Source organism: Condylura cristata, unplaced genomic scaffold (genome assembly GCF_000260355.1).
Source record: "Condylura cristata isolate star-nosed mole 26May11 unplaced genomic scaffold, ConCri1.0 scaffold00007, whole genome shotgun sequence".
NCBI lineage: Eukaryota > Metazoa > Chordata > Mammalia > Eulipotyphla > Talpidae > Condylura > Condylura cristata.
This window is the reverse complement of record NW_004567108.1, coordinates 33,153,116-33,176,658: the sequence shown is the minus strand read 5'-3', so window position 1 is coordinate 33,176,658 and position 23,543 is coordinate 33,153,116. Positions and strand designations below refer to the sequence as shown.

Here is a 23,543-nt window from a genome sequence, read left to right as displayed (position 1 = left end):
TTTTGTATGGAAGGTGCAGTGGAAAATCTGTTCTCTCTTCATTTTCCCTGTCTTAGTGTCATTGACTCTTTGTTGATGAATCCCTTTCATGCTTCCAAGTTTTGTTTTGTGTCCTATGGCCCTGGGCTAAAGAAGTACAAAGAAACCACTCTAAAATTTGTCTTCCATTAAATACATATCACAATGATTTTGGTTATCAACTGCAAAGATAACTGAAATATGATATATATATATATTTCTTCTAAAAATATAAAGAAATGCCAGTGTGTGTCAGGTAAGCTTCCTGGTCTACATGAGGCCTGCTGGGGAATAGATAGAGCAGGAGCAGCTAATTAGAAATGGCCACTAAGGTAATTTTACCTTTGTCATAGGAGGAACACAATTTCATGTAGATGGTAGGATTTTCCTTCCTTTGTGGTTGGCCAGGGACTCGATCCCTTCTGGCAAGCAATACCTGTTCATTGAAGTGTCTTTAATTCTATTTCCACTACTCATTTAACTATGTATTTCCATTTTTTTCCTTTCAGCTGGAACACTTTTGATCACAAAATTCTCTTTCAAAGATAGTTATTTTTTTTGAAACTTTTCAGCAGCTGGTAACCAACCTTTCTCTCATGAAGTCATGTTGCTTAATTAGGTCATTTGCTTTATAGTTTTTAGTTATGAACTATTTTTCTTTTTAAATCTTGTTATAGGACCTCTATTAGAGCTTTCTTACTGTGTATCAAATCTACATATTACCTTCTCTCATCTCCTGCAACATCTACCTATTACAATTTGATGGATTTTGTTTTTTTCTTCAATTAGATATCCTAGAGAGAGGAAATAATATTTCAATTTTGTTCCCTTCCTTAGAGTTCAAAATCATTCTTTTTGATTTATGAACTTGACTTCAGAATCATTTCAGGAGCTGGTTTAAAATAGAGACTCGAGGACTCACCCCGATACAAGTTTATTGAGAGCAACTTTTTGGGAAACACTGCCTATTAGGATGTGAGTATGTTACTTAATTTCAATCTCAGAAATACAAAATGTTCTAACATGAATATTTAGGACATATATGCAAGTTTTATTGCATTTACATTTTTTGCCTCAAATTCTCACCTTTTCTAAGTGTAACTAGAAGAAGTAAGACTGATGTCCCATCTTGAAAGACGAACAAATGAGGCACTGTTTAAGTCTGATGCTTTCACAATTGATCTTTAAAGTTGTGTAGGTGACCTTGGCTTATTAAAGTTACCTTTCCAGGTCTTAATAAAGTTACCTTTCTAGGTCTTAAGCTGACTATGGAGATCAGTTGCTGTAAGTCTTTGAAACTTTATGTGAGATGTTTAAAAAGACTTAGGAACTAGTGCAACTTATTAATAATTTCTTTATTAAAGACATACATAAAAATTATAAAATAAAATGGTTTTAAAAATTGAACAGAGAAAACAATAGTTCCTTGCTCTCTCCCTATCTCCTTAACCTCAATTGCTCTTTTTAGAGGCAAGAGTTTTCCATTCTTTTAGCTTTTCCATCTGGTACTTATCTGGTTCTCTCCCCTATCTCCCTGCATTAACTTTTCCTTTAGTTTTTCAAATGAATGGATATTTATTTTTTTAACTTTCTTACACTTAGAAAATTCTAGCACTTTCCTGCCTTTCCTCCCCAGGTCTCCAGAGCAATGACCTGAATTCTCTGGGCAATTCCCCCCCCCCCCAATAATTATTTCATCATTTGTTACTTTACATATTATCTAGTGATTTCCTGATATGATAAATGAGGATTTAGGTCTTACACCACACTCCTCGATTTTCCTTTTGTCCCCAGAAGAGTTACCAGACTTAGTGGTATCTTAGTCCATTTGGGTTGTTAAAACACAACACCATAAACTGGGCAGCTCATAAACAATAAAAACTTATCTCTCACAGTTCTGAGGGTAAGAAGTTCAAGACTGTGGTGATGGCAGATTTGGTCCTTGAATATACTGCATTTTAATTGATATTGCTAATTTATAGTGGATTGTACTAATCTACAATGCTTAGATACCTAATAATCTTTTTGCTAACATGATGGGTAAACATGTCTTAATTTCTAGCTTCTAACATTGGTTTCTCGCAACATCTATTTCCAATTGATTATTTCTTTGAATTTTTAATTTTAGCCATTACACTTATCACTATTCTTCCTTTTTTAAATGAGTAAGCTATCTTAATATTCTATGGAATTTCATTAAAGATCAGAAAGGTTTTAAAGGTCTCATGCCTTCTCTTCTCTTTTTTTTTTTTTTTTTAAGATTTATTTATTGTGCATACAAAACTGGGGTACAGGCCAGAGGCTCAGGGGCGATGAGAAGCTTCACCAGAGACAGAGTGGGGAGCAGAACAGGCAGACTGACGGAAGTACACTGTTGAGGGGAGCAGCGGGTGGGCCAGGAGAGGTCTGCCATACCATGTGGTCACCTCCGGGGCAGGCTGAAATCGAACTCATGTGGAAGTGGCTTTAGATTCTCAGTGCTGTGCTTTAACCTGCTGCGCCACCAGGGAGGGCCTCATGCCTTCTCTTTTAACCATCAAAAAGGTAGTCTCCTACTTTTACCTTGCTTCTTTATTATCCCTATTGAATATGCTGGTGTTCTCACTTAGTGATTCTGAGTGAGCAGAACTTTTTTCAGAAGTATCACATGCACTGGGGAACTCACAGTCACTGTTTTGATCTGATTTTCTTCTGTTATCTGTTCTAGCCCTTGTGTTTATAATTCATTTCTGACTTTTCAACTGCCTAGCTCCTATCTCTATGGGCCCTGGTTTCAAGTCGTGTTATCTGTGGACTGACTCTCCCATCTGGAGCTGCTTTGGTAGATATGATATCCAGGGAGCCTAAGGCTATATCTTTCATAGGCATCTAAACAGTAAAAGCAAGAAATATTTCTTAAGTGGTATCTGATATAGTCCTGTTACGATTAATGGGAAATATACACACAATGCGTGGAAATAAAATCAATACAGATATAAAATCAATACATTTAAAAAATATCAAAATATATAATTTTTGGAGGGGGAAAACTTGAAAAAGATCAGAAAACACCTTCTCATTAATCATTCTTTTCATATACTTCAAATTTGTACTTAATGCCTTTCTCTTCCTGGACATCAGAAAGAACACCTGGGTATCTGTAAAAGAAAAATAGGTATAATTAAATAATGTATTAATTAAAAAGACAGCTTCCCTGACACTCAGCCAGAAGGCATCAGTAATGTATAAAGATAAGTTTTCTCCACAATGGTAAGCTACTATCAAGCTGGATGAGTATGATGCAAATACACTACATGTATAAACAGTACAAAAAAATTCAAACTGTAAAGACAATTAGAAAATGAACAATGTAATTCCTCCTCTCCTTTTAACTCTTGAGTCTTCCCCAAACTAACCACTGCTAATTTTCTTTTGTCTTTCTACTCTATTATCCAGATTAAATGAACTTTCTTAAGAGCTTTTTGGGCATCTTACACTTGATATTGGTTTTCTTAGGTGAACAAACGAAAAAGGAAGTACAACTTTAGGTTGTTTAGACAGAACTATGTGTCCTGTGTGGTGATCCTTGATTATTGTTTAATCAGTGGCCAGTTGCTGTTCCAATTCCCCAGGGTGTGGCTCACTGTACTTCTTCACAAGAATCACTGTTTTATCTGATCTTTTCTACTCCACAATGCTTACTGAAGTACATGTAACTGTCAGCTAAAAAACCTAGGACACTTGTGGGCATGTTTCAAGAAGTAGGATTACTGGGTCATGTGATAATTCTATTTTTGTTTTTGAGGACCCATTATACTGTTTTCAATACTAGTTATACAATTTTAAATTTCTACCAACAATGCACAGGAATTTCAATTTCTCTACATTCCTACCAACAATTGCTCTTTCTTTTATTTTTTAAAACTGTGGTCAGAACTTTGAAGAGATATATGCCCTCCTATGTTCACTGTGGCATTATTCACAACAGCCAATATTCATCAACAGATGAATGGATTAAAAACATGTGATTTAAGCCCTCCCTGGTGGCGCAGCGGGTTAAAGCACTGCACTGAGAAGCTAAAGCCACTTCCGCATGAGTTTGATTCCCGCCTGCCCCAGAGGTGACCACATGGTGTGGCAGACCTCTCCTGGCCCGCCCGCTGCTCCCCTCAGCAGTGTACTTCCTCGAACTGCCTGTTCTGCTCCCCACTCTGTCTCTGGTGAAGCCTCTCACTGCCCCTGAGCCTCTGGCCTGTACCCCAGTTCTGTATGTACAAAAACAAACAAACAAACAAACAAAAAAACCATGTGATTTATACATACAATGGGATATTATTCAGGAATTAAAAGGGAAATTCTGTCATAACAACAGCACGAATAAACTTGGCACACATACTAAATGAAATGAGCCAAATACTTCATAACCCTCCTTATATAAAATCTTTAAAATTCTCAGACTTATAGAATCAGAGAGTAGACAGACAGCTGACAGGGGGTTGCATAAGGAGGAAAAAGGGATACAGTTACAGGGATGCAAAATGCTTAAGTTTTAAAGATCTGTTGTGCAATACTGTGCCTATAATTAAGAATTGTATTATATACTTAAAATTTTATTGAGAGTAGGTCTTATATTGTAGTGACTTTTAACAAGAAACCAAAACCCAGATCCTCTGTTGAAGGCTGTCCTGACCACTCTATAACCCCAATCTTGGTGCACTTACACAATACTGTGTAGGTTGTACCTCACTATGGCTGAGGTGGGGGGTCAGGAACACCTTCTTTAATCAGACTTGTGTTTGGCTCTGGGTCTGCTGTATGAAACCTGGTTAGCCATAAACAATCTTTATCCTTATAAAGAATTCAGCACTGTACCTGCTACCCTTAGTGCTCTACAAATGTTACCTATTAATACTGTCTGTCTGTTTTGTCTCATCTATAATGAGATAATAAGGAAAAAATTTTAAAAATCTTATGATACCTAATACAGTGTTGAGTAATAAGAACTAACTCTTTGTTTACTAATTAGAAATCATGCTATTTTGATAAATATATAATTAGAAACATGAGGTAACAATAACATAATGTGTAAGGAAAAGAAAAAGGTGTTTTCTCTTGAATAATTTATATCTCAGAGGAAGAAGCTAGGCTTCTATTTACTAACCATTTACTAAGCTGTTTCTGTTCACTGTTTTAGTATCAGTGTAATTTTTTTCTCTGAAGAATAATTTTACTAATCCTTTAAACCATTACTTTAGTTTCTTTGAAATAGATTACCAGAAGCAACAAATTGTGTGTGTGCATGTATAAAATCCTGGAGTATCAAGATTGTTAATAAATAAAATGAAAGCAAAGTATGAAGCAGTTATTTCTAAAACCATGAATAAACTTAGAAATAACCTATTATATATGATGAGTGACTAAAGTATTAATGCTTATCTTTTCTGTGAAACTGAAATGCAGCTTTCACAAAACTTAATTATAAAAAACATCTTTTAAAAATGCTTCATTCTGTCACACTCACATATAATGATTATAACTACCACATAATCACAATCCTAAACTCTACTAGAGAATAAACTGTCACTTTTGAACTCTGAGGTTAAATCTAACAGGATTTAGAAATACCATCCATTTGTTATGAACCACTCAGGGACAGACTCCCCTTTAGAATCTTCAAGCATCAAGGAAGCCAATGAATATAAACATAAGCTCTGAATAGACAGGATCATGAGAATAATAGAGATCATTTGAAGGAAAGTCTAAGGGTGAGGTAAACAGAGCTCTTGAAACAGTTGTCTAGAAGAAACAAACACAAGTGAAATAAAATACAGAAGGCACAAGCTCAGGAGTAGAGGAATTACAGGTAATAGGGACAAATATGGTAGGATCCATTTGGACATCTGGAAGTGATGGAAACAGCAGAGGAAATGTCAATTCCTTCAAAACCTACAAACATACTTCAAGTGGTCCCCTGAGAAGGGGCCTAAGTCCCAGCTCTAGAGCAACTTCTACCTCAAACCTTCCTTCTGGTCTATCATTTGACCGCATAGTCACATATGGAAGGTTGTTAACTAGAAGGAGAAGGCTGTTTGGGGCTCATTAAGAAGACTGCTGGTATAAAATAATTGGGTCCTCTGGTTTAGTTGAAGACTAGTATGAAGCAGTCTGCGATAATGTTTTCTTCAAGCCAAGATGAATGAAAGCAATTTCTCGGAAGACAGGCTGGCTGGCATGGTGCTCTCAGAAAGATAATAGTATGGATAGGACTCACAGTGTAAAAGTAGCAGACACAAAGTAACACCATCTCACTTTGTTAATGTTATGTTATGCTTTTAGGTTAACATCATTGGTGGCTTCATCTATATTCTAATTTTATTATTTTCTTGCTTCATTATAGTGCTCTTTAATGTTTATTTCATTATACTAGTGCGCTTATGACCAAGAAGTGTGATGTTAATAAACAATATTTTTTTTTTAATTGAAATCTATGTAATCCACAGAGGTCCCCTAATAAGGATAATGGGAGTCTGAACTAAGTGGTAGCTGTGGGAAAAAAAGGAGAAGGAATGATCAGAGTTCATTTCTGGACAAGAGGGAGCAAAACCTCCCTCTGGACACAGAGGTTTTGAGTGAAAACAGCTTAATAATTGGGTCATTTTACAGATTTCTAAAGGTAAAATATATTCTCTTTGTTTTCAGAGGTTTCCTTTTTTCCCATTTCATCAGAGACTGACCAATTCTAAATCTCCCCTAAGAGGATTTCCTCCATGACACATAAAAGAGGCTGTTATATTGGTACAGACTTGATCAAATACACAATGAAAAAAAGGACCTTTCATCATTTTCTTCCATATCATTTTTCAGAAGGTCCATTTCAGAGCAATATTCTTGGATTTTGGCTTTGGTTAGCAGTTTCCTAGTCCAATATAGTCACCACTAAAATTTTCTAAGACATTTAAAGAAGAATTACTACCAATTCTTCACAAATTCTCTCATACAATAGAAGAGGAAGAAGGAGAATTTTTCAACTCATTCTGTGATACTGGGACATTCTGATAGCAAACCAGGGTGAAGACATTACCAAAAGAAAAAAAGAAAGAGACAAATATCAAATATCCATTTTGAATATAATATAAAAATCCTCAACTAAATATTAATAAATGGAATCCAAACATATAAAAATGGTTCTACATTATTACCAAGTGGATTTATCCCAGAAAGGCAAAGTTAGTTTAACATAAAAACAATGTGACATACAACATTATTAATAGTATATTAAGTATTAATGTATTTTAAAGGTAATACCCACATGATCACCTCAATACACTCAGCAAAAGCACTAGATAAAATCTAATACCACCTCATGATAAAAACTCAGTGAACTAGAAGTAGAAGAGATCTTCCTCAATATGTAAAGAGCATGTATGAAAATCCCATAGTTAACATTTCACTTAATGGTTAAAGACTGAATACTTTCCTTCTAAGGCCAGAAACAAGAAAAGGATATCTGCTCTTGTTACTTCTATTCAACATTGTATTGATGATTCTAGCCAAGGCATTTAGACAGGAATAATAAACATTCAGATTAGAAAGAAAGAAGTAAATCTATCTCTACTTACAAATGATATGCTGTATATATGGAAAATCATAAGGAATCCACAATTAGAACTAAAAAATGAGTTCAGTAAGGTCTCAAGATACAAGATCAATAAGCAGATTATCTATGTTTTCTATGTATTACCAACAAACAGTCTGTAAAGAGACTAAATAAGAGCTCTATTTATATTAACATCAAAATTACTTATGTAGATATTTCACAATGAAGTGCAAGACTCATACACTAAAGCTATATAATGCTATTGAAAGAAATTAAAAGACCTAAGTAAGAAGACATTACATTTAATGGTTTAGAAGACCGAATGCTGCTAAAATGGCAACACCAAAGTAATTTATAATACCATCCCTGTCAGAATCTTAATTTGATTTTTGGCAGAAATTGACAAGCTAAGCATAAAATACAGAAATGTAAGGGATACAGAATAGCCAAAACCATCTTAAAAAATAAGAGCAAAATTGCACTTTACAAAAACTTTTTGAAGAAAACAGGAATGGCTCTAAATATAACACCAACAGGATAATTGTCAAAAGAGAAAATAGAAAAACTCGATAATATTAAAATGAAAACTTTTTTTGATGCAAATTCAGAAAATGGGAGAAAATTTGTGAAGCAAGAACTGATACTACTGCAATATGGACAAACTTAAAAGTCATATGCTAAAGAAGACAATTCCAAGAAAAACTACTTATTCTATGATTCTCTTTACATGAAATATCTAGAAAGGAATAGCAATACAGAGAGAAAAAGATTAAAATTTCTGAAGGGGAGGAAGTTGACTTCTTCCCATTTTGATCCTGGAGTAGACATCACTTTTCAGAGAAAAATTCTCAGACTATACAGCATCTACCATATCACAGTACTTCAGTTTTCGGCACATCATTTTTTTTGATGTTTATTTAACATTCTCCACTCTCCCTTTCTACCACAGAGAATGTAGCTCCTGGTGACCAGTGACAACTGTCATTGTAAGTATGATTTCTTCTGATGCTAAACACAGATTGATGACTCTCTAAATTTCAGTAAAATCATTAAAATCTGTATATTCCCAAGTCTGTTAAAGCATATTTCCAAAAATTCCTACAGTATTTGTTCATAAATTACCCCAAATCTGAAGAGACATACTTATTTCTATAATCTTAAGTAAGAACTCAAAGAGTGCTTCAGATTAATAAATAAATTTTACTTACTCTGGGAGAAGTTTATATTTCTTCAAATCAATTTCTGGAAAAAATGTATCACTTTCAAATTCTTGCATGATCCTTGTCACAAACAGTCTAATATGGCCTGATTTATTTATGGCTTCCTTTGAAATAAAACAAAAGGCATCAATTTCCTTATTCATCTGTATGAAAAGACAGAAATTCTTAAGATTTTTGTTTGCTTATTTATATAGTCAAGTTTCAATTAAGTATGAAGACAAGCTATTATCACATTACCTCCAGAGTATGCTGTGTAAATATCCTATTCTTCAGGGCCTACCTGGTGACACAAGGGGTTAAGTCTAGGCACTATGAAGATATCTGCAGTCACTTAGCTTGAGTTGGCTCTGGCTAGGGAGTTAACCCACATGGTGAGCAGACCTCTACTGTCTCACCCACCCATTGCTCCCCACGGTAGTATATTTCAGTAGATCTGTCTGTTCTGCTCTCCACTCTGTCTCTGATGAAGCCTCTCACCAACCACCTGCCCCCTACCCCACACCTCTGGCCTATACCTTAGCTTATGTATGCATAAATAAATAAAGTAAATCTTCAGTTTGGGTCCCGCAAAGTATGCCTTAGCTGTGTTCAGAATGGCACCACCAATCATCAGCAATTATGAGTGCATTTAAACATAAACCTTGTTTTCTAGTTTGCTTAATCTGAAGTATCTTTTCATTTGAGCATTCATTTTTAAGGAACAGGTACAGTGGTAGTAATTTATCTGCCTCTTGTTGGTAATGACTGTATTTGACATCATATTTTTAATATTCTCAAACTATAGTTGATTAAAAATATAAAATAATAAAAATCATGAGTCCTAAGATCAATCCAAGAACACAAGTAACTCCTGTCCATCAACTATCTTATAGGAAACACATATATATCAGGTGTTGGTTAGCATCAACATTTGAAATAAGGACATGGAATTAAATTCCATTTTTATTTTCAATACTACAATTTATATTAAATCATTTATTCTCTCTCCCCAACCAAATAAATATTTACCAATTCTTATTTAACCAAAAGTGAATAGAACTAACCACAGCAGGATTTGAAGAACTGTATCAAAGTTAACGATACATGGCAAGGTCAGATGGTAAATATTTTAGGCTTTGTGAGTTGTATAGTTTTTGACCTATGTAGGCAAAAGCAGCCATAGACAACATTAATTACTGTGTTCCAGTGATACTTTATTTATAAAATAAGCTGGTAGGCCAATTTGGTGAAGGAAAGATAAGTCTAAATGTTCTACAAGATAGTGTGATATGAAATAATGCAAAGTTATCACCTAGAGGTGCTACTTCATTATTATATACACATAAATACAAGTTGTAGAAATGGCTTACTTTTAAGTACTTAATTCTGTTTAAAGAATATATTTTTATTTTATCTATTTATTTATTTATCTTTTAAAGATTTATTTATTTATCTTTTAAAGAACTGGGGTATAGGCCAGAGGTGCAGGGGCGATGAGAGGACTCACCAGAGACAGAGTGGGGAGCAGAACAAGCAGATTGACAAAGTACACTGCTGAGGGGAGCAGCAAGTGGGTCAGAAGAGGTCTGCAGTGCCATGGGGGAGCTCTCTGGCTGGGGATCAAACTCAGACCCTAGTAGTGATAGCACTGAGACTTAACCCCTAGGTCATTAGGGATGCCTTACAGAATACATTTTTAAATGCACATGACCTTTGAAATGAATACTAGGTACAAAATAAAGAACTAGGAATCTAAGAAATAGTTTTTATTGACCAACTCAGGATTCTGATATACCTCTTTTTTCAAAAGTAATTTTAATGGTACCTATGCTACCACAATCCACCAAAAGACAGGGGCTGAACTTTTCCTTCCCATAAATGTTAACTTTTTATTAGTATTTTATAAAAATCAAAGAATACTACTTACTATCCTCATTATTTATTTTATAGAGCTGTAAGTTATTTACTACCCATAAAAATGGAATATTTTCTCATTTACATCCTACTTACCATTGGAAAACCACATAACACTTTTCCATGCCCCCATGGAATTTATATGAAAATTGAGGAAAAGTTTTCTGTTAGTAAAAATTCATATACAACCTGTCAGTGTGTAGCAACTGAGAGCCCATCCCTTTTTTAGTAAGATATAGATTTGTATTTGAAGAAAAGGGGCTAACTTAATGTACCCAGGGTGTATCCGGGAGTAGAAAGCAGAATTCTAAGGGAAGCAAAATTCTAAGGTAAGGGTTCGAAATGTTTTTAAATTGAAAGCTTCAAAAACTTTTGAATTGAAAATTGACTGGTAAAACTTAAAAACTTAGTTTTTATAATTAGTTTGCATAGTACTATCAATAAAACAAAGAATTCAAGTTGATAATATGTCTTACTCACAATAGGGGTTATATGGTTTCTTTACTTATGGTAAATTTTTTTTTTAATGTTCAGATGGCAGGGAAGCTAAAAGAAAGTAAGGTAGAATATGTGTTTATATTTACAGATAACTTTGCTTACCTTATAAACAGAACTGCCTCCTACTATCCAAACCATATCTACTTTGTTTGTTAATTCTGGTTGTTCAATAAGTTTTAAGGCATCATCCAGACTTTTGGCAAGAAAATGAGCCCCTTGTGGAGGTTCCCTTTGGTTGAAACAAGAGAATTACAAATAATTTTATTAAAATTCATTCATATTAATCAAATGATCTGAATAGGATGCAGTCATTACGAAGCTAAAATCATCATAAACATGAATGTACACAATGTTACACAAAGTAACTAACATGAGCACAGTCTATGAAAAATTATTCAATCAATGAAAAATAATTCAATCCATATTTGTATAGGTATGGTCCACCATGAATCAAAAAAATCATGGCTACCTCATTATATATACAGTGGACAGGACACAAACCAGTTTCTAACGGGACGGGGTAAACATTCATAAGACTATAAAGGGAACTTGTGCGGTGGTAGTGTTCTAAATCTTTGCCATGCTATTACATAGCTGTACCCATTTGTCAAAACCAAGCAAACGTACACTTAAGACTTGTAACATATGATTGGATATATTTACATCAAAAGAAAAAACTGCAGAACTCTAAATGATATACATGTTCAAGTATTTATGGAAAAATATACTAATACCTACAATTTATTTTGAAATGCTTAAAAAGAACAATACTGATAATGGATGGATGATAAAACAAGCATAGTAAAACAATAGAATTGGGTATACAGGTGTTTACTAAATAAAGTTACTCTTCTATGTTAGAAGGTTTTCATGATAAAATGTGAGAAAAAGAATAATAGTTTGAATGATAATAGTGTGGTATGATACTCAAACTATTATTATGTGGTTATCTTTGGGGGTAGGAATAGGACATTTATGTTTCAAACAATATAGAAATGGATGATGTACTTAAAAATAAACAAACGATTACTTGTGTAATTAAAAATCCAAAAGGGGGAACATTAATTAATTTCAGTGTTTACATTGACAAGCTCAATCACTCCCAGCTCCAAAAATTTTTGGGTACGCAGGAAGAAGGGTTGCAATTCTCTATAAATGAAGAAACAGGCAGAATTAGGCCATCACAGTAATTGGACAGAAAATAGAAATTACATTTTAATGTCAAGTTCTTAGGCTGATGCTTTAAAATATTACAAATTGCCTTTGAACTATTAGTTCTATCAATAATTAATCAAGAGCTAATGGGGACTGCCTGACTGCCTACTCCCTCACTCATCTCGACATATATACTTATTTCACTATTTGTCATCCCTAAAGGATTTAAGATAGTGCCTAGACTATATTTTGACTCAAAGCTGAAAAAGGATGGGAATAATTGAATACAGAAGAAACAGACTTGAGTTTGTGGAGAAGATAGCTTAATAAAAGTCCACCATAACTGAGACAGTGAAGGCAATTTTAGTAACTCAGGATGGTGAAGTGAGGAGGGTAAAATGGAAAATGGTGATTTAGGAAATGACATATGGAGAAAACTAGAAGCGGTATCTTAGACATTATAATGTATGGCCCTTCCTGGTGGCACAACAGGGTAAAACACAGCACTATGAAGCTACTGCAGCCACTGCAGTCCAAGGTGGCTCTCTGGCCAGGGAGGTGACCCACATGGCATGGGAGACCAGTGCTGACCGGTCCACTGCTGCCCTCAGCAGTGCATTTCAGTATATCTCCCTGTTCTGCTCCCCAGTCTGTCTCTGGTGAATCCTTTTACTCTCCGCACCTCTGACCTGTATCCATTCTGTATGCATAAATAAATCTTTAAAAAAAAAAAATTACAAAGCAAATATTTACTCCAAATGACTAGTACCTGGTAGCAAATTTTTTGGGGTTACCTTGAGGATTCATTTTTTTCTTACATGGGGTGGTAATAAAAAAATTGGATATCTCTAAAAGCTTTCAGAAGCAATGATAATTTAAATGTGTAAATTTCTCCATTTATTTTGGACCTAGCCGTACCCAGCACATAACAGATACTCAGAATATGTGTGTAACTGGCCAGCAAGCAAAAATAAACTATAAAAATTTTTCCTAACTATATTCCTATTTCCTTGGCATGCTTGAAATAAAAACCTAAAATTTTCTCTGCCTTGAAAAAAAGCAAAATACACCAACAAATATTATATATAAATACATAAGAAACAACCAAACCCAATTACATTCACCACGGGGCGGGGGGGCCATAAAGAAGAAATTAGACTCATCAGTTGAGGAGATTTGCTGGCTCAACTAAATATCCTTCCCATTGAGACTTCTTTATGTTTGTTTAGCTTAAGATAGCCATAAATAAACTTGAATAGCATTCAAGAATATGTTATTAAAGAGTCTCTGAATTTGGATTCCCTTCAAGTAAAAAGGTCATCAGAATATCCTAGCAACAAGGAGGCAGTGGATAATATGAAGATTCAGACTGATGGTTAAGATAAACATGACCCAAAGGGAATCAGTGCAATATTCTAGTACTTTCTTCCAGGCTTTTACCTATTCCATTTACAAGTGATTGGGAGAAATATCTAAGAAAGCCTGAATACTATTAGCCTATTTGTGTAATGTTTTCTCCTTCCTATAGTTTGGTGGTCTTTACTATCTTCAACTGGGTAGCAAAGAGCCCTCCTTATTCACACTAATCTAGGTGGTGTGAAGGTATTTTGTAGATGTGATTAAAGTCAAAAATTTTTATAACTTTAATCAGTTTGGGCCTGATTCAACCAGTTGAAAGGCCTTAAGAGCAAATCTGAAGCTTGCCTGAAAGTTGATCTTTGGATAAATAGCAGCTTCAGTCTCTGCTGGAGAGTTCTACCCTGTTCTTCCTGATGGTCTGTTTTATAGATTTTTGGGTTGTTGAGTCAAGCCCCCACAATTGTGAAGACCAATTCCATGCAATGAAACATGTAACATGCAACTAATATGCTACTGGCTCTACTTCTCTGGTGAACACTGATTACATAGCTGAATCCAATATTCTTAAGCAGTGCTCTGTGCTTTAGGATACCACAATCTTTTTTTTTTTTTGTGATAACATTACTAGTTTAAGGAAGAGTGATTATCATGCTACTCCCAAACTTTCCTTTAAGGTCTAATTGAGTTCAAGTGTCCCCCAGTCCCCTTAAATCCTGAGATTCAGGAACTTATTTTAGGGTGAATATCAGTGTACACAACAATAACAGAAAGAAATGAAATAGAAGTCGACACATCTAAGTGTGAGGGAAATGACATGGAAGCCATGTGAAGGTTAAGCCACTGGAGCTGGAGGCAGTCTGATTACTATTACTAATAGTACTAACTACCCCTCAAGTCCAGTTGAGTCTCCAGGGCACTTCTAGGCATCAGGAATTATCTACTCCAATGTTAGGTAGAAGGAAAGGAAGTTTTGTAGTAGATTGTTGTGGTAAACTAGGGATTACAGGGCACAAGATTATGAACAATGTTTAGCCCATCATAAAGTTTTCATCTTATTGTATTTAGGGTTGGATCCAGACATGGATAGTCACTTAATTTTGGCAAGTCCCTAAAGATATAAATGTTGATTTTATGTGAAACTATGAAAAAGATATTAATTGTATTATACAACCGATATTTGAGTCTACTGAACAATGGTACAAAGAAACAAATGGGTTACCAAACTGAGAGTTAATGTAACTTCAAGGTGATGAAATCATTTACTTAAGTAGCAGAGAAAGTTGTATTGTCATATGGCAATAACTTTCTATAATCACTTTTATAATATAAAGCAGCTTCATCCATAGTTATATTCATGCTATTTTATATTGTCATACTTTGATTTCTGCCATAAGAAATAGGACTTGATTTTCTTTTTTTTTTTTTTAAGATTTATTTATTTATGCATACAGAATGGGGTACAGGCCAGGTGCAGGGGTGGTGAGAGGTTTCACCAGAGACAGAGTTGGGGAGTGAGAGGGGGGCAGAACAGGCAAATTGACTAGGTACAGTGGGGGAGATAGGAGAGGTCTGCTGCGCCATGTGGGTCACCTCTGGGGCCTGGGATCAAACTAGCACTGGCTAGCTTGCAGTGCTGCCCGGACTTAATTTTCTTGCAGAGAAATTATTTAATAATACTCACTTGAGTTCTCTACTGAGAACTACATTAATTCTGTCTTTTAAAGGCCGATTTTTCTCAGGAATGGAGAACCAAGTCTTCCTACCCATAATCACCAAATTCTGTTTACCTATAAAAATCACAAAGAATACGTATATTTGGGTATATATATATAGGGTGTATATATACAGGGTGTATACACACACACATATTTTCACTTATTCAGGTACATGCACAGAAATTTATGTCATAGTGACATCTAGTGGGCTAGATATTAAAAATTTAAAATCTGAAAAAAAAAAAAAAAACACATTAAAACCTCTCCCAAATACAAAAATAGAAAAAATAATTACATAAAAAAACTAAAATTAAGAAATTTACATTATCACTTATAACCTCAACATAGTATTTTTCCCTTTCCTTTTACCCAACTTATACTTAATATAGAGTTTTAATGAATTGCAATCATGTATATTATATAGTTAAGAGCAAAAACTGGGCTAAAGTGCTCAATTGAGTGTGTTTTGTTAGAAATGGCTTATTAATCTTCCCTTATCTATAACAGGGATAACAATAGTTCTTACTTTTAGGGTGGCTGTGTGGAGGTGGAAGACAATGTTCAATATGTAATAAGTACTGTTGTTAAGTATTTGATAACATTATTATTCTTACTTGTGTACTCTGTAGCTTTATGCTAAGTCAAACTTTTAAAGATAGCTAATATTCTACTTAATTAACTTAAAATACTTTCAACTGTGTTCCTATCCTTCTAAGTATAATGTATCTATAAAACCTGCATATAGCTTTCATTTTTCCAATCACTTAAGAGAAGATACTCTTGGCAGTCAGATATTTGTGTTCAAGGAACATACACATTTCTGATTCTTGATGTTTTCTGATTACCAAAAGGAGTGCATATATGTTAAAAGAATCATCAGTTTGATTTTGTTTAAGCAAAACAGTAACACAAACTACAAAATTAGGCAATTTTTATATTGCCCCTAAGTGTCAGAATTTTTTTCCCTCCAAGAAAAAGCTCGCCCTCTCCCAATAATTGATGGTACCCCAAAATATCATATGCACTGCATTTTCAAAGCCACAGTTTTAAGTATTCAATAGAGTTATCAGTTATTAAAACTAAGAGTCAATTCTGACGAGGGAAATGGTACAGTTTAGGTCTAACAACTGGGTGGAGATGATGAGTAAAGATGTAGGTAGCTACACATTAAAAAAAAGAAAAAAAAAGCCAAGACACCAAGTGGGTCAGGTGCTCTTCCAGACCTACTTGGGATTCTTGAAAATAGTTCATATCAATTTTTGAGCCTCAGGCTCTTGCCATCTTGTCCTTCCAATGACTCAAATTCCAAATCCAAGGACCTTGATCTTCCCTGTAAAGTTATTATTCTACACTTACTATTTTCTGACTTACTGTTTTTTGTTTCCTTGCTATTCTTCCTCCTATGACCAAATATACATATTTCTTAGGTTTTAAAGAGGGTATTTCCCCTCCCCCACAGACTCCCCCTTGATTATGCTGTTCTGCCCAGTGTCTCACATTATTAGGCGGATGTCTTAAAGGAACTCTGCAGGCCATCATACTGGGCTTTCATGAACACTGCTGGTGACTGTCGCTTCTTTTGCATACACTTGAAACCTTACAAAGATTGTCTCTTAAGACTACACCCTGTGATCTGTGCCACCATAGATATGGTGGTATTAAATAAAAAAGGGAGTAATTTTTAGGGGGAAAGGATGTCCCAAGGGAGCTCTGCAGAGTTTTCTAGGGAATATGCTTTCCCCTTAACAAAACCACCAAGTTTTCTGTGCCTGAAATTACCCCGGATATCCCACAGGCACCTCAGGTTATCATTACAAATGCATACTATTTTCTACATCATCCAGACTCACAAACAGAAAATCTTAAGAGTTCATCCTTGATGCATTCCTGCGTCTATTTTCCAAATCCTCTCCACTGCCCTCATCTCTTCCAGCGGCTACTTCTAAGGCCTCTTCTGATCTTTCAGAAAACGAATCCATCAAATCCTCTCTGCCTAACTGCCACTTTTGCCCAGTATATCAACTGTACCGGTACTCGCTGAAAATGCCAAATATTTTAATAATAATAATAATAACAACAACAATAATAATAATGAAGGTTCACTGAACCTTGGGAAGTGCAAACAGATCAAAGGTAAAAGGTTCCGCCTTAACTCAAAACTTTTCACTTGTGTAAAATTTGCACTGGTAAACTTTAGCAAGTCCCTTTTCGAATAGCAAACCGTTTAAAGACCCCACATTACCTTCTACGGATGAGGTTGTGGTCATTCTTCGGAAATAACTGTATTCATTTCTACAAGTTAGAGAAAAAAAAAAGCAGTTATACAGAAGGACGAGATAAGCTCAGGCTTCAAGGCGCCAGACAAACGGTGCAGTAGGGGAATCTCTGGGCTAGGACTTTGCTCTGGGCAGGGCTTCGCGGGGAAGAAGCCTCACGGCGCAGGGGCTCCTGACCAGGGATGAAGCCGAGGCCCAGCAAGTCCTGTTATCTCAGGTCCCGCGTCCGATTCCGTTCGACCGCGGAGAATGGGTCGGGCGCGGCATGGCCTGATCGTGGGGGTCCGGTTGCTGACCCAGCCTCGATCCTCCCCTGCTTGGCAGGTACCTGAGCGAGGGCCAGGGCAGGTCCCCATTCTTGCCGATGCCCATGTTCTGGGACACCGCGACGATGCAGTTTAGTGGGCGAACCATGCCAGCGGCGGCAGACACTTGAGACCCTGCTGCAGACACCCAGATTGCCCGCCAAGCTCGGTGCGAAATTGTGGACTCCGCCCCCTCGGTCCCATTCGTTCAGGCGAGACCCCGCCCCCCGCCCCGGCGCACGGCAGGGTCGCGACGTGCTCGCGCTCGCAGACGCCCGAGAGCTGGGGACGCGGGCTCGTGCTCCCTCCTCGACCCAGTGTCCCGCTCCTGTGTCCGCTTCCTTGCTATGCAATGTCAGGTCGGAAACCCGTGTGTGGCGGCGCTGCAGCCCCCGGCCCTGCCTCCGCAAGGCAGGCGGTCTTGAGCAGATTCTTCCATTCCACCGGAAGCCTGAAATCTACCTTCTCCCCCACGGGTGTAGCCGAGAAGGCGCACCCAGCCTCAGACTCCACAGCGCCCCCCGCGTCCACTTTCCAGTCTCAGATGGCGCCGCACGTGGTGGGTTCGGGCCAGGACGGGGCGGGGCCATCGGGGAGAAGGGGCGGGGCTTGTGCCTGGTGAGGGAGGAGGAGGGACGGCGCGCGAGAATTGGTGAGATGTCAGGGCCCAACGAGAAAGGGGCGGGGCCCGGGAGTAGGCGGGAAAAGCCGGCGCGCCTGTTCTTGGTGTGGGGCTGAGTGACGTTTCCTTTGGGGAAATTGAGTGAAAGTCAGGGACACAGGTGTGTAATGATAGACCTGAGGTAGAAGTTCAGGTCTTTTGATCCCATTCTGATGAAGATAGGTGCCCGTAGGATACATCTTTTTAACCTCAGCTCCTCTTTCTTGTTTGAAGGTTGACGTGTTTTATAAATAGGTATTTGGTTAGGTTACTAGAAGAAAAATGCCGCCTAATTTCTAGTGGTTAAGACTGGGGCAGCATCCCTCAATATTTCAGGCTACTACGCGTAAAAGCAGTTACATGGTGTAGTTCTTCAATGTCTCCAGTCCTTGCAGTTCAGACTGTTAATGTCTGCATACACAATTTGGGTGATGAAGTTTCTTTCTTTCTTTTTTTTTTTCTTAAAGCTTTATTTATTCATACAGAATTGGGGAGGGTGAGAGGATTCACCAGGGACAGAGTGTGGAGCAGAACTGGCAGGTTGACGAAGTACACTGCTGAGGGGAGCAGCGGGCGGGTCAGGAGAGGTCTGCCATGCTATGTGGTCACTTCCGGGGCTTTAACCCACTGCGCCACCAGGGAGGGCCCTGGGTGATAAAGTTTCTTAAGTGAAGATGTGGTGATTAGGCATCGGGTCCTTCCTTCAACTGAGTAAAATCTGTAGTTATTTTTGCGTTTTAAAAATATATTTCTTAAAGTCAAGGACACTGCCATAAGGGAAAACCTAACTGCCTCTGGCAGTGTGTTTCTCACTCTGAAGTGGTGGCAGGAGATTGCAGATTGTCCTTTAGCACCTAGAGAGTCTTAATACAATTTTAAGTGACAGCTTGACTGTTTAAAAAAATCTTGTTTCCTTCATTGATATTCATAAAGTGATTGTTCCTCTCCTGTCTTTGTACTTGTGACAGTAACTTATATTTCTGGAATTAATCAAGATTTTATTTTACATCCACCATTAGGCTATTAGGTGAAGGGCTTTTATTTTGGACAGGTTTCTGTCAACACATACATCATAATCTTGTGGCATCTTCTGTGGTGAACATAAAACAGTTAAGTTACAATTAACATTTCAAAAATTATGATTTTTCTTTATCTTAGTTTTATATATTTCTTTATTTTATTTTTTTTTTAAAGATTTATTTATTTGTACATACAGAACTGGGGTACAGGCCAGAGGCTCAGGGGCGGTGAAAGGCTTCACCAGAGACAGAGTGGGGAGCAGAACAGGCAGATCTATGAAGTACACTGCTGAGAGGAGCAGTGGGCGGGTCAGGAATGGTCTGCCACGCCATGTGGTCACCAACCGGGCAGGCAGGAATAGAACTCATGCGGAAGTGGCTTTAGCTTCTCAGTGCAGTGCTTTCACCCTCTGCGCCACCAGGGAGGGCCTATATTTATATTTTAAGATTTACTTATTTATGTGTACAGAACTGGGGTACAGGCCAGTTGTGTGCAGGGTGGTGAGAGGCTTCACCAGGAACAGAGTGGGGAGCAGAACAGGCAGATTGAGGAAGTACACTGCCGAAGGGAGCAGCGGGCATGACAGCAGAGGTCTCCCGCATCATGTGGGTCACCTCCCAGGCTGGGGATCAAACTGGCACTGAACTGGCTGTGGCTAGCTTGCAGTGCTGTGTCTTAACCTGCTGCACCACCAGGGAGAGCCCAATAATTTTATATTTTCTAAACTTTTTTCTTAAAGGCACTTAATTTGACATGAAAGTAGGGTGATTCGAGCTTTGTAATTTGCAATAGGTATAGATTGATTGAGTGAAATAAGGTACCAGCCTTGGCTCAAATTAATTCAAGCTTGACTTGAAAGGTACTGAGATGCCTGACCTATCAGTGTCCATCTTGTTTTTCATGATAATTAAAAAAAAACTTTACCCTGGGTTTTTGCATAGTTAAAAGTACCCTGGGTGATTCTGTGAAGGATGGAAGACAAGGCACTGCTGTCATTCAGAGGTAAGATTTATTTCATATACGTGTTTTGAAATTAGAGCTAACATATCATCATTGTCTTTCCTTCCTGATACAGGTTACAGAAACTGATAGAAGTAAAAAGAGACCTCTGGAGAGTGATGGGCCTGTTAAAAAGAAAGCAAAGAAAGTCCAGGAAAAGGAAAGAGGAGTTGATTTGGTGATGTCTGGGGGAACTGGTGAGTTACAGGGCAATGAATCTTCTTTCCTACCAACTATGGCTATGACATGCTTGTATTCTGTCATGTGCAGAGGAGGCTAATGAATATTTAGGCTGTTTTTTCCCTTTGTGGGAGGAGGTGCCATTGTGCTTGAATAGAGTAGCTGGTGCATAAGTGGTATGTGTGGGAGGTTGGGAAATTGGAATTAAGAGTTTACTGTCTTTAGCTAATGTTTGTCCTGATTGTAAAAGTAGAATATTGTCATCAAAATTTCAAGCAATATCAAAAAGATAGACAGTGAAAGTTCTCATAATCCCTTTCTATCATTGAGGTTAACTTTTATTGAAGTGGAGGAAGGACAGCTGACTCTTAAGTTTGGAGTAGGGTGGGTGGGAGCTGACGGATCACATAATCTGATATCTTTGAACCAGTCCTCTTTATTGGAGAATTTCCTGTTACTCCTTTGCAGAGTATTGGTGCCCAAATTCCTGAGCCTATAAAGCATTTTGTTTTGTGAATAGGGTTGTTTCTTGTTTTTGTTTTTTTTTTCATTATTGATTTAAGGTTGATTATTGTCCATTTTTTTTCTTCTGGATTAAGATTTTTCCCCCTATCATGTATAATTAGAGTCATTGCTTTAGTGGAAAGCTCCCTCTTTAATAGCCCTATGTTGGTTATGAGTTGACATATGAGACTCAAATACTATTGTATTTTCTTCTGATTTGCTAAGAAACAAAGAAATGTCTAAGGACCAGGAGTGTTTTAAAGTCTCTGGAAAAACTGAAAGAATTCTGCTGCGATTCTGCCCTTCCTCAAAATAGAGTTCAGACCTTTCAAGAGAGATTTCCAATTCTACCGAAATGTACTGATTTTGATGATATCAATCTCTTACGTGCAAAGAATGCAGTTTCTTCTGAAGATGCCAAGTCTCAAGTCAGTCAAGAGGTATGTCACTGCTTTTAGGTGAATATTCAACTATCAATAAAGAACTCCTCCAAAACAAGAGTCCTTAACCCAGAATGTACATTAGAATCACCTGAGTTCTGTTTTGTCTTAATACAAAGGAATTCCTCCCTCCGTAAAAAATGGTAAATCAGAATCTCCAAGAACTTAAAAAATAAAATAAAGAACAAACTAATTTTGAACAGTCAGTCAAGTTTGGAAACCACTTCCCTGAGTGAACCCAGAGAACCTAATGGCACTTTAGAGCTTACCATACTGGGGAAATCAGAATAGGTAACTTACACAGGTATTTTGAGGTTTTCAGTTGAAAATTCAAAAGTAAAACAAATGAATGTGAGCTCTTTATGTTTCTACTATTTTGTGATTCACTGATGTTAAATTCAGGAAATTTAACTCTTAACTCCATTGTTGAAATCTACAATTTAGAGTAGTGATTCTCAACCTAGTCTTAAACTACAGTCTCCTGGAGAACGTTAAAAAAAAATCTATTGATAGCAATGACCTTTCCTCAGAATCATATGTAAGTATTCTTCACTGAGAATGGGACATGGGTAGTATTTAAAAGTTCTCATTTTAATGTGTAATCAGTGAAAGCTATAGACTCTACTCAGACTAGCACAATTTTTGTATATAATTTTCAGAAGTTCATACTTCCTTTTACAAATTTCAAATTCTTGAACTCTTCCTTGGACCAGACTAAAAGTCATTGATTTTTTTTTTAGATTGCCAGGAAAAAAGAAAATACATTTTATAATCTGACATTGACTCAATTTTCTGATGCAAATATTTTTACTCCTCAGCTTATTATTATTGCTAGTTTTTGGAATTTGTTGGGGAATATTATTCAAATAACTTTTTTTAGATTACATTTACTGTCTTTAAATGTTTAGAAGTAATTCACCTGAGTGAGGTGGTCTTAAAGTATAGGATTCAAAAGGCTTGTCTATTATAGCTTGGACTTTATTAATTGAAGAGTTTTTTCTATGTCCTCATAAGAGCCCATTTTTGTATTGTTTTATGTCTTGGAATTTTAGATTCACAGTAAATTGGAAGTAACCAGTTAGAAGGGACAGCTACCAAGGACATCATTTAAGTAATAGCTGACTGATGCTGTAGAAAGATAGGACTGAATGGTAAAGAGTTACTGAATGAACTTTAGTGCCTAGGGTCTAAGGCCATTAATGTGGAGATTAACAACCCTGTAAGTCTTGATAGGCCCTGAAATTCCCCTTTTATTGTTCTGATCAACCTGCATTTTGAAGACAAAATTAAATTGAGTTCAAATACTGTCTCTGGAAATTTGAAAAGGAATATAAATATATCTGAGAAGTATTTCTACCCAGATGGGAGGATTATGGGTGCTTTGGTAGTGGGCAGATGTGATGTGTGAACCTTTGTCCTAAATCATATACAGTGTTATAAACCATGCTAGGTCAAAAATAAAACAGTTACAGGAAAAAAATTATAAGTAAATACATCAGTAAATACATCTTATAATCTGACTTTTGATGCATATATTTTTTACTCCTCAGCTTATTATTATTATTGCTAGTTTTTTGGAATTTGTTGGGGTATACTATTCAAATAACTTGCAGCTCTATGTACTTTCCCAACTCAGCTCAATTTTTTATTTTATTTATTTATTTATTTTTTTAAAGATTTATTTATTTATTCATACAGAACTGGGGTACAGGCCAGAGATGTGG

At 36.7% G+C, this 23,543-nt stretch overlaps 2 protein-coding genes across 3 annotated transcripts in view; one reads left to right on the top strand and one right to left on the bottom strand.

Moving 5' to 3' along the window:
- Positions 1-2,489: 2,489 nt before the first annotated feature.
- Positions 2,490-18,540, bottom strand: DHFR (dihydrofolate reductase). 2 transcript variants are annotated; one of them, XM_012721962.1, is made up of 6 exons: positions 18,478-18,540; positions 17,677-17,726; positions 15,401-15,506; positions 11,308-11,434; positions 8,803-8,918; positions 2,490-3,155 (listed from the first exon to the last, which is right to left on the bottom strand). In XM_012721962.1, exons 2-6 carry the CDS (start codon positions 17,699-17,701, stop codon positions 3,077-3,079), a joined length of 453 nt encoding a protein of 150 aa, XP_012577416.1. In that variant the 5' UTR covers positions 17,702-17,726; positions 18,478-18,540; the 3' UTR covers positions 2,490-3,076. The 2 variants fall into 2 exon arrangements, with proteins under 2 accessions (XP_012577416.1, XP_004678228.1); XM_004678171.2 differs by lacking the exon at positions 18,478-18,540 and adding an exon at positions 18,039-18,186.
- Positions 18,297-23,543, top strand: part of MSH3 (mutS homolog 3) — a 125,837-nt gene continuing 120,590 nt past the window's right edge. Inside the window, exons 1-3 of the mRNA XM_004678432.2 lie at positions 18,297-18,574; positions 20,772-20,892; positions 21,605-21,819. Coding sequence (XP_004678489.1) covers positions 18,368-18,574; positions 20,772-20,892; positions 21,605-21,819 — 543 coding nt within the window. The 5' untranslated portion in view covers positions 18,297-18,367. The remainder of the gene's footprint in view (positions 18,575-20,771; positions 20,893-21,604; positions 21,820-23,543) is intronic.